Source organism: Hyperolius riggenbachi, chromosome 7 (assembly GCF_040937935.1).
Source record: "Hyperolius riggenbachi isolate aHypRig1 chromosome 7, aHypRig1.pri, whole genome shotgun sequence".
In the NCBI taxonomy this organism is placed as follows: Eukaryota; Metazoa; Chordata; class Amphibia; order Anura; family Hyperoliidae; genus Hyperolius; species Hyperolius riggenbachi.
In genome coordinates this window covers 276,082,059-276,094,119 of record NC_090652.1, presented here as the reverse complement: position 1 = coordinate 276,094,119, position 12,061 = coordinate 276,082,059, and the positions used below count along the sequence as shown (strand labels likewise).

Below are 12,061 nucleotides of genomic sequence, written 5' to 3'. Positions count from 1 at the left end.
TTCTGCTGTTATGATTATACTTAAGGAGCACTGCCCCTTTAGTAGTCAGTGCCAAACAGTTACATGCTGGGGGATCTTTTGATCTATAATATATTCCTCCCCTTCCATTTATTTCCCTGCCTATCTGCCTATCTGAAACACGATCCCCTGCTCACTTGTGTTTACAAGCAAGGCTGAGGTGACTCAGCGATTGGAGGAGAAAAGAAAAAAAGTAAAGGGCAGAAATGACATCAGGATTTAGCCTAAACTGTGGGCAAAAGACATGGTTCCCACCAGGAACAGAATTCTCTTCATTTATTTCATAACATTCAATGAAATCAAGTATTTATCTACTTATATATGTGTTTTTTTCCTGGCATAGTATGGCTAATCCTACTGCTTTAACCTCTCGAGGACTGCAGGGCTAAACCCCCCAAGTGACCAGGCCATTTTGAGTAAAATTGCCCACTGCAGCTTTAAGGCCAAGCTGCAGGGCCGCACAACACAGCACACAAGTGATTCCCCTCTTTTCTCCCCACCAACAGAGCTTTCTGTTGGTGGTGTCTGATTGCTTCCCCCATGTTTATTTTTTTTTTTTATAAATATTATTGTACGTGTTTTTTTTTTTTTTTTTAAACACTGTTTCTTTAACTCCCTTCCCTTCCCTCCCTCCCTCCCTCCCCACAGCCAGCCTATTACTGCAATCGGCTCTCATAGGCTTCTGCCTATGAGAGCCGATCGCTCACTTGTCCCCCAGGGGGACAGCCGTGTCACACGGCTGTCCCCAGTGCAGCGCTGCTGCTGATCGCAGCTCTGCACAGTCTAAATAGACGGCGATCACGCTGTCTAACAGTCTCCCGAACGGCAATAGCCTGCGCGCGATCTCCTGCAAAACAGAGCCCCAGGACTTTACGCCAATTGGCGTTAGGCGGTCCTGGGGCTGCCGCCATGGCCACGCCCATCGGCGTGACGCGGTCGGCAAAACGTTAAAGGGACCCGAACAGACAAAAAAGGAATATGAACGTACTTGGGGCTTCCTCCAGCCCCCTATAGCCCCCGAGGTCTCTTGGCATCATCTGGGTTTCCTCCTTTCTCCTACTGGTGCTTCCGGTAGTGAGCAACTTGCAAGGAAGCCCCAGGTAAGTTCAGATTCCATTTTTATCGTCTGTTCAGGGTCCCTTTCAGGTGGCCATACACTTATCAATTTCCCCATGAAATGCTAATGATGCCTGATCAATCTTTGTCTAAAAACCATTGAATCTGTTGATTGCGTAGAACAGAAGATATTGCTCAAGTGGCAGTGGATCAGAAGCACAGCGGTAGCGGTCTTCGATTTCAGGACAATGGATGTGCAGTGTTGGCAGCGCAGCTTACACTCACCTATTCCCTAGTGCAGTGATGGCTAACCTTGGCACTCCAGCTGTGACAAAACCACAAATCCCATCATGCCTCTTCCTCCCCAAGTTATGCTTAGAGCTGTCAGAGTATTGCAATGCCTCATGGGACTTGTAGTTCCACCACAGCTGGAGAGCCAAGGTTAGCCATCATTGCCCTAGCGTGTGTCTTCTCTCTATCTCTGGTGCTCCTCCCCATCTCTTATGTCACGTGGCGCCTGTACATGTCACATAAGGCATGTGCCACCGGGCATCTAGTTTTGAAATCTATTGAAAATGAGTACAGTAAGTGAAAGGATTCAAATACGGCACATAGATTTCGCTCTTATCAGATTATGATCTGAGAGGCATCTGCTGTAGGAGGGGAGGTTAGTGTTAGGCACTAGGAGGGGAGGTGAGTGTTAGGCACGCCTCTTTCACCGTTCTGGCCCACCCTTGTATCCTATATACCGCTTTCTCTGCCTCTCAGATCTCGCACGTGTGGCCCTGCGCCGCTTCACTACAGTCCTCAGCAGTGAGATCTGAGAGGCGGTAACAGGATATGGCGTATCACCCGGCATCAATTACACCCAGCGTAAAAGACGACCGCTGACTATTCAGAAGATTTGCAAGGCTTAAAAAGTTGTCTTATACGCCAGAATATACAGTAAATCAATAATAATAATAATAAGATGGTTGATCAGCCGCCAAGTCCCCAGATGTATGGCGACCTTTAGAAGTCACTAAATGTTATATCTGATCTTCTATCACAACTGTTAGATAAATTAACAGATTTTAACTTTTGGGCAAAATCTGGGCTATTTTTCTTTAGTCATTCAATTACAAAACCCAAACCTGCTGATATCCTGGGATTTATAGTTCTTTGCAATAGACTGCAAAGCACTAGAAACCTAAAACAAAGGGAAAGTAAAAACTGTAATTTCTATCCCATTTGAAAATAATGCCAGTTACCTGGTCATAGGTTACCGCCATTATCTTTCACCAGTCATAGGAGGCTCCCAATATCAGTCAACAGTCATAGGCGGCTGCCCACCTCTACAAGCAGTTGTAGGTGGCTCCCAATATCAGTCAGCAGTCATGTGTGGCTTCCAATCACTGTCAATGGTATTCTCTGCCTCTCCCAATGGTGAGCAAGTGCTACAAAGCTGAGGACATACTGTGAGGCAAACTAGAAAGCTACAACACATTGTGGGGCAAGTTCAGAGACAACAGACTGCATGAAAGAAGAAATGCACTGGTGAGCACTGAAAAGCTGGGGCGCTGGATCTTTCTTGTGCTATATTGCTGTGCTATATTTGACACTCATGGCTCCACCTACTTTTCTGAGACTCCTCCTTTCCCATCACCCTTTCCTGTGGCCAATTGGTTGTGTTTCACCTCAGACCAAGTGACCCTGGCCCTCCCCTGCTTTACACCAACACCCTTCTGAATCCCGACACTTCTGGTGGGTGAACCTGGGGGTCCTTAGCTGGTAGTTCCATGCTGCAAAGCATTAGGGGATTTCTATCCCATTAGCCCTTGTGTGGTACTCTAGTGTAAACCAGCAGTTTTCACAACCCGTGCTTAGCGCAAGTCACCTGCCATTGGTGAGTATCCGAACCCTGAGTACACGGCCACAACAAGCATGTAGCAGTGGAATCAGACCCTCTGATCTGTATATGTGTCCTGGGTCAGGGATAAAGGAAGTATAAAAAGCAGAGGATCAACACAACATTCAGGCACATAGCATTAGGGCAGTAAGAAATGGTGCACTATCCTTTCACTAAAGTTTTCCTTTAACCACTTGAGGACCCACCCTTTACCCCCCCTTAAGGACCAGCGCTAGTTTGATTGATCTGTGCTGGGTGGGCTCTGCAGCCCCCAGCACAGATCAGGGTGCAGGCAGGGAGATCAGATTGCCCCCCTTTTTTCCCCCCTATGGGGATGATGTGCTGGGGGGGTCTGATCTCTGCTGCCTGCGAGTGGCTGGCGGGGGGGGCACCTCAAAGCCCCCCTCCGCGGCGAAATGCTCCCCCTCCCTCTCCTACCTGGCCCCCTTTGGTAAGCCGGGCTGCACAGGACGCTATCCGTCCTGTGCAGCCAGTGACAGGCTGTCTCCTGTCACATGGCGGCGATCCCCGGCCGCTGATTGGCCGGGGATCGCCGATCTGCCTTACGGCGCTGCTGCGCAGCAGCGCCGTACAAATGTAAACAAAGCGGATTATTTCCGCTTGTGTTTACATCTAGCCTGCGAGCCGCCATCGGCGGCCCGCAGGCTATTCACGGAGCCCCCCGCCGTGATTTGACAGGAAGCAGCCGCTCGTACGAGCGGCTGCTTCCTGATTAATTAGGCTGCAGCTGGCGACGCAGTACTGCGTCGCTGGTCCTGCAGCTGCCACTTTGCCGACGCACGTTATGAGTGTGCGGTCGGCAAGTGGTTAAAGAGGAACTGTTGCGAAAATCTTAAAATTTAGAACACATACAAATAAGAAGTATGTTTCTCCCAAAGTAAAATGAGCCATAAATTACTTTTCTCCTATGTTGCTGTCACTTACAGTAGGTAGTAGAAATCTGACATTACCGACAGGTTTTGGGCTAGTCCATCTCTTCATGGGGGATTCTCAGCATGGCCTTTATTCTTTATGAAGACATTCCCTGAAAATGATTTATACAAAGATGCTGGCCAGTCTCCCTGCTCGCTGCACTCTATTTTGGCAGTTGGACGGAGCAACTGCTATTTCACGAAGTGCTTTTAAAAATAATGAAAACCCTGGGAACTCCCCTATGAGAAGATGGGCTAGTCCAAAGTCTGTCGGTAATGTCAGTTTTCTACTACTTACTGTAAGTGACAGCAACATAGGAAAAAAGTAATTTATGGCTCATTTTACTTTGGGAGAAATGTACTTTTTATTTGTATGTGTTTTAAATTTTAAGATTTTTGCGACAGTTCATCTTAAAAGCAAACAGTTAAATGCAAAGTGAGAATTCACATAACTGAACCGATCTTCCTGCCAAAGGACCTGTAATTCTGTTAGAACAGTTGTGATTCATGCTTATATTTAAACACATTTTGCATATAATTTACATACAGGAAGTGACACGCCAGTGCTATTATGGGGCTAAAATGTAAGCAAATTTCATTACTGATCGGGCCTAACTATAAAACATTTTAAACAGAAGTATATGTGTACAGTATACTTTTAAGGTTATGAGCTGATGTGCCATCAAATCTCAACTATGCTTCATATAGAGTAGAAGTATGTTCTCTGCCCCGGTATAGAGCTGCCCACACTGTAATAGATAACTGGTTTTTGTTTTGCTTCTATACTTCCACCTTATTCTTTGCCTGCTTATCTACAATTACGCACCGCGATCACCAATTTCTACAGCTAGTCCCAGATAATTGAAAGCTGTAAATACTGACCAATTAAACCATAAAACCTGTCTTTGTAAGCTAAAGGCCTATCCTGATACAAGTTTAGGGTTACGAGTGTTGGGTGATCTATCACTCCCCTGACTAGGACTCCTTGGAAGCATTAAGTTCTTCCTCGAAGTAAGATAAAAGCCACCCAAAAGGGTCCTATGCAGTTGAACTCAGTGAAGATCTCGTGACCATGGATGCTCCGTAGAAACCACCGCTAACTTGCTGTAGGTGAATAGGAAAGGGATTAGGACATGAAGAGTGGTTAAGGTGGTCATATAGCTAGCGATGTTGGCGGCCAATCGACCAAGAGACATATCTCTCTCTGATCGAATCTGATCGGAGAGAGATCGGTTGGCTGCCATAAACCACAGGCCAATTCTTGTGACGCCACCACAATGCCTTCCGGCCCCCAGCTGCTGACCCCCTAATGATTTGTGTCTCCCCCCCATGTAGTTATACTTTACCTGTCACACCATCCCGCGAGTGTCCCTGCTGTACTACCGCATTTGCGCCCCCATGTGGTTGCCAGCTTCATACCACGTGGGGCGCATGTGTGATGTAAATTTTTATTAATTCCATCAGATAAGACAGTCGTAGCGGTATCTTTCCAAGGCCACTAAATATGCTAAGGATTCCTGTATTAGTGTATCTCAGACGGTATTGAAAACGGCACCCTAAAATTGACAGGGGGTGCAGCACACTGCTCAGCACAACGCAAGTCAGATGCAAAGAAACTGCAAAAGTGAAGCAGTTTCCCCTTTTTTAAATTAAGTTTTCATTTGTTTTCCAGTTTTTATTTGTGTGTTGAGGTTGTTGTCAGTCCAATAAAGATAATCCCAGTGCTGCAACCCAGTAGATTCCAATACCAGGGAGTCAACCAGTCGACATCCCTATCCAGGGCAGCCATCAGGGGGGGGGACAAATGACACTGCAGTGAGGTGCCCAAAGCTTCTGGGGGCCCTGCCTCCCCCCCAAATCGCTGGAAGGGTCGCATTTGCTGGCTTTGGGCTTGTGGCTCACTAACCAGCACACCGCGTTCCAGCACTGAGAGAAGAATGACATCAGCGCTTGAACGTCGGGAGCAGATGAGTGAGCCTGCTACTACACTATACTGGGGAACCTATACCTGGCTACCTATACTGGGGGCACCTATGCCTGAATACCTATACTGGGGCACCAGGAAGAAAAGAGGAGGACAATAGAGAATGGATAAAGGATAAGAATGGACCTACAAGTCCCTATCCCATTTGTTAACCAGGAACTACCTGTATTTTGCTAGTATTTGGCTCCACCCACAACATGCCATGTCACGCCCACTTTTTGCCGCATCACGCTGTACATGCCGCTTTCTTCAGTGTCGGAGCCATGCACATTTTTTGCTGCAGAGCACTTTGCGCATGGACATGGGGGTGGGGTGGCTAGTGGGCGGGCACAGTAACCAGTGGGTGGTCCCAGGGACGCGGGCCCAGGCTTGATGATGTGTGAGGGGCCCCAAAATTTCTGATGTCGGCCCTGCCCCTATCCACCTAAGGGTAACTTCATGCAAACAGAAAAAAGACCGGGTCTCCACCGGGATTTATGGCCGACTGGCCAGTTTATTGTCATTACCACAGACAAAAGCACAAATAGTGCTTCTGTCTGTGGTATTGACAATAAACTGGCCAGTCGGCCATAAATCCAGGTGGAGACCCGGTCTTTTTTCTGTTTGATGTTGTTGTCAGTCCCAATTTGCTCTGGCTGGCTAAGCTTTCAAGGAACAGCCGATAACCTGTTTATTATTTATCATTAGAAATACTGAAAGTATTAATAGCTCATGCCTGACTGGCAGAGGAGTCGGTGCAAAAAACCTACTAGCCAAATGCTAATTACTTTTACAGTGTTGCCTGCTGTAGTCACTGTCCCCCTTGGCCATCAGCTCTGAAGGGTCCTAACGGTCTGCACACTGGGTTCCCCTGACACAGAATAACAGTTGTACCTGGAAGATTGGAGTATGGAGTGCCTCCGATATCCCGTTCTTGGGGTAGGAATTCCTGGACATGACTACAAGACCATGTCCTCTCCTCCCAGGCAGGGAAGGGGGCAGCTGGAAGACCTGAAGACCAGATCACTGAAGCTCACCAAGCTTCCTCATCGGAGCTGTCCATCTTCCTAGTCTTCACCAGGCATGCTCGTCACCACAGCTCCAAAGGCACCATCACAGAGAGAAATCCAGAGGAGGAAACAGATCAGCTTGTCTCCGTCGCTGAACCCTCTGAACATCAGGTCCAAAATGCAGCCTCAGATGACACTGAGCCGAGAAGCCCTTCAGTGCTTAGGTGCTGGCAAGCTGTGACCTACCTCTCAAGGTCTTCCTGGGAAAAATAGCAAGCTGTGGACTGGCAGTCTTGAAATGTGAATTAAAAACCGACAATCTGATAGGCTGCTGATTCTCTCAGGACCTGCCTTAACTGAAAGGATGTGAATTAACCTTTGAGGCCCCGTAGAGAATTGGTGTTTTTATTTCTTCTTTTCCTTCTCCTGAGCTGTGGCTGCTCTAGTTTGCTTGGATCTGCTCCCAGCCTCTCTCGTTTTCTCTCCTCGGCGCTGCAATCCTCTCTACTCGTGATTTTTGATGAACACTCTAGGGGTCTTCTGTGCTTGGATGATTATTTTAGAAACGCTTTGCATGAAACTGCTGGCAGTAGCTTTTCGCCAGGCGTTGCCATATGTCCTCCACGCATCAGCGTTCGCTGTAATCTTCCACTTTTCTTGGGGACATTCTGTGCAGGCATCTATCTATAGCGGACTTTGTAGCACACACAGTGGTTTCCGACTCTCCCCCTTCTTTCTCTCTCTCTGACTCTTAAAATCCTCAGTACTGCACCAAGTTTAGCTCAGCCTTGGAAGACATCCAGATAATTGGTACCTTAATATAATGTTGCATTGTCACTATTCCTAGAGAGCTTTGCATCTCAGAATTGCAGCGAACAAAAAGGCTCTGCGATTCCTCTGAAATGAAGTTAGATGTCATATGGCGAGATACATTGTACTCATTCTATTTAGGAGTTTCCTGGCAGTGTAGATAAAGGATACCCGAACTGACATATGACATGATGAGATAGACATGTGTATGTACAGTGCCTAGCACACAAATAACTATGCAGTGTTCCCTTTTTTCTTTCTCTGCCTGAAAGAGTTAAATATCAGGTATGTAAGTGGCTGACTCAGACAGGAAGTGGCTACAGTGTGACCCTCACTGATAACAAATTCTCCTTTTTATCTCTTTTCTGCTCTCAGAAGCCATTTTCTGCTAGGAAAGTGTTTTATAGTTGGAATTTCTTATCAGTGAGGGTCACACTGTAGTCACTTCCTGTCTAAGCCGGGACTGACTAATATATAATATAATCTAAAAATGTATATTGTAAAAAATAAGCAATTTTATTCACTACAGTTGATACTATGTAGAAACATTGTAAAATTTAAAATACACACTTAAAATAAGTAAATCTCTGCCATAGTAAAATGGAATATAAATTAATGTTCTCATATGCTGCTGTTGCTTATGGCAGACAGTAAAATCTGACAGGTTTTGGACTATTCCATCTTACTCATGGGGGATTCTCAGTATTTCTTTTATTCTTTTGAAAAGCATTCACTGAAAAGGATCTATACAAAAGATGCCAGTCAGCCTCCCTACTTGCTTCCGCACTATTCTGGCAGTTGGACTAAGTAACTGCTCTTCAGGAAATGCTTTTGAAAATCCTGAGAATCTCTCATAAGGACATGTGCTAGTCCGAAAATGTCAGATTTTTACAACCTATTGTAAGTAACAGTGATGTCAGAAACAAGAAATTTATAGTGTAAGGTGCCCATACACATCCATTTTCTACTTTGATTCCCATTCGATCGGTCTGCAGGGAATCCGTTCCCTCAAAATGTCCAATTGATTAACATTCCGCCAATCTTGACCAAATATCGATTGAAAGTCTTGATCGGACAGGATAGAAGATCTAGGTCGGTTGGGAACGCTGGCAGATCGACAGGCTATAGTGTTGCAGTGCACTAAACAGGGCAACCCTAATTTTTCAGTTGATTCCCTGCTGGAATCTATTGAACATCGATGTGGAGTGTGTGATAGGAACGGATTCCTTCCTGAGCGGATTCCTTTCAGAATCAATAATGTTTGGCACATCTAGAGCATTCCCGATCCATGATGCGACCAATTTCAGGCCAAAATTGGTTGCATGTATCGGACGGACATGCTGCCATAGTAGGGCAGACATGCTGCACGGCGGTAACAGCGTGCGGTATCGGGACGAGCCACAAATGCGACTGAACCCCCAGCCGTTGCCCCCCCCCCCCCGTGTAAAATGCACCCCCCACTCCGGGTGCCCCATGCAGTATAGTGATTACAAAGCCCCCCCCCCACTGAAAACCTAACCCTAACCCCTCCCCCCCACCTTATGCCTAGCTCTAAATTATATAAAATGAACACGTCAACTAAATGCCTGCCAATCATGGTAACCAGTTGACCTGCTCCAACTAGCGTCCCATTCTAATGAGCAGCGAAGGCGTAGCGATGAGGAATACATTTGCATTGCTTAGCTGAATCGGATCTAAATTGTGGTGGTTTTTGGATTATATTAGCAAACTAGAGGAAAGGTGGATAAGTTTGCAGCTGTTACTTGTCTCGCAGAGGGAGTTCTGGAGTTCTCCTATGTCTGAGTGATTTCAGAAGTGCTGCTGAATATTTCTCACCGCTTGCAGCAAAATTGACTTTGAAGTGAAGGTTTCATTAGGAGCTGAACCACTTCAGAGAAGTTTGCACTACTCCGTGCGATCGCTAGCTTCCAAGCTCCAGGCAGGTAGCTCCATCCTGATGTAATTAACTCTCTAGCCTAGGCTAGCCTTAGCCAGCCCTGGGCTTTCCAAGCAGATGTAGAACTGCAAGTCCCAGCATGTCCTGCCAACCATAATCTACACAGCATGCATTTAAACAGTGCCTATTATTTAGCACCTGTGTCCCTCAACCCTCCTGGCAGTCTAATTAATTTCGCCAGGAGGGAGCGCAGCAGTTTTTGTAATCATGCAGCGAGCCCAGGGCTCGTTACATGATAGCCTTCGGCGATCTCCGATTAGGAAATCCCATTCAAAGAACGGGATTTCCTGGAGGGCTTCCCCCGTCGCCCCGTCAGTGACGTCATTGGGAGTCCCGATCCACCCCTCAGCGCTGCCTGGCACTGATTGGCCAGGCAGCGCACGGGGTCTGGGGGGGGGCGTGACGGATAGCGGCGATAGAGCGATGGGCGGCGGTGATCGGTGTGCTGACGCAGCTAGCAAAGTGCTAGCTGCGTGCAGCAAAAAAAAAAAAGTAAGCAAATCGGCCCAGCAGGGCCTGAGAAAACCTCATGCGCGGCTTACCCCGAACTACGTTCGGGGTTACCGCCAGGAAGGTTAAAGCAAGATCATCAGCCATAAAATCAAAGTCCATTTACCCACAGCTCTGTGTTCATTATGTAGTCTACATCCTGACCCTGCATTGCAAGCATTCCAATATAATCATAAATGTTTCTGCTGTAATGAATCTCATCTCAGTCAGCCTGGCTCATTTCTGGTACTTTGTCGGAGAGAGGGAAGCTTGTTATCTCCCCTCCCATATTCCTGCTCCTCACTGATTGTTTGAGGGCAGTTCAGTGTGACACGAGTCTGAGAAGGGAAATACACTATCTATGCTGTGCTCATTTGTTTACAAAGCATGCTAGATATGACAGGGCAGTTTCTCCAGAACTCAGAGGTAAAGTAGGCTGGCCAAATTTAGGCAGGAGGAAAAAAAAAAAAGGTAAGGGAGGAAATGACATCAAGATTGGCTTCAGTCAGAGGCAGTAAAGATAGAAACTGCCTGGAACAGTTTTCTCTTTATTTACTTTATAAATAGTAATGCAATAAAAAGAAAGCATGGCCTGTACAATACATGTGTTATGTAAGTAGAGCAAGTATTTATCTACTTATATATGTGGATTTTTTTTTCTGGGATAGTATGGCTGACCCTGTTGCTTTCACAGTTCTAACAACGGCTTGGAGAAGGTGTTAAGGGGCAACTTCCATCTGTTTCAAGTGACAGTATAGTTTATATTGAGTGCCGTTTCCCACTAACAAACATGATCGCAATGTAGATTCTTGTCATTTCCACTACCACATCTGCGCCGTGATCGATCAGGAGTAAGTCACGCTTGTGGCGCTTTGCGTTTCCTGACTGGAGAGCCGAAAATGGCAGGATAAAATTTTGAATTGTTGAAAAAAAATGACGTAGTGTGATATATACTTAGTATAGGGGCGGTGTAGTGGTGAGTGCTCTCGCCTTGCAAAGCTGGGTCCCCGGTTCGAATCCTAGCCAGGTCAACATCTGCAAGGAGTTTATATGTTCTCCCCGTGTCTGCATGGATTTCCTCCAGGAACTCCAGTTTCCTCCCACGTCCAAAAAACATACAGATAAGTTAATTGGCTTCCCCCTAAATTAGCCCTAGACTATGATACATACACCACACGATACATACATAGACATATGACTATTATAGGGACTGGATTGTGAGCCCCTCTGGGAGGCAGTTAGGGACAAGACAATATACTCTGTACAGCACTGCGTAATATGTCAGTTCTATATAAATATTAAAATAAATAGTATAGGCGGCCAATCTCACAAAAAATGCAGCAGATATGATGATTGAGATCAGAAACCATCACCACGTGGTTTCCATTATATCTGGGGTTTTGTGATTTGATCACAATTATGATCGCATCATAATCACATCGCAAAACGCATGTAGTGGAAAATAGCTCTAAGAGAAACTGTAAGTGTAATGTAATTTCCAACAATATCTTCCAACGCTCTTCAGTCCCAAAAGAACTTAAAAAAAAATGAACAGTGTATTTAGCTGAAAAGATTTCACCGTTTTTTCGTGTTCTGCTTCTTCTATATTTCTACAAATGAGGTTACAAAGTGACTGTGAGATCTGTGCATAAAAATATTGATTGCTTCCTTTATACAGTAACAGTAGACACCATAAGGACGGCTATATTTATCTATGACTGTAACCTAACATAATGCACCAAGTTATGCAGTGCTATACAATATGCAGGGGGGGAATGACAAGTCCACATTACATAACAAGCACAAGCTAGAAGAGTATATTTGTTGCTTTTTAAACACAAAAAAATTGCTGGTTGAAAGCGGACCTGAACTCTTGCACAGGACAGAAAGAAAACATAGGGAAATGCACCAGTGTGTATTTAGAGAATTTAGTCTGTC

The 12,061-nt window shown here is 45.9% G+C and overlaps 1 protein-coding gene across 1 annotated transcript in view; it reads right to left on the bottom strand.

Moving 5' to 3' along the window:
* CACNB4 (calcium voltage-gated channel auxiliary subunit beta 4) overlaps positions 1 to 7,191 on the bottom strand; it is a 219,177-nt gene extending 211,986 nt beyond the window's left edge. The window contains exon 1 of the mRNA XM_068245790.1: positions 6,752 to 7,191. Within this exon, the coding sequence (XP_068101891.1) occupies positions 6,752 to 6,814 (63 nt within the window). The 5' untranslated portion in view covers positions 6,815 to 7,191. The remainder of the gene's footprint in view (positions 1 to 6,751) is intronic.
* Positions 7,192 to 12,061: the final 4,870 nt, after the last annotated feature.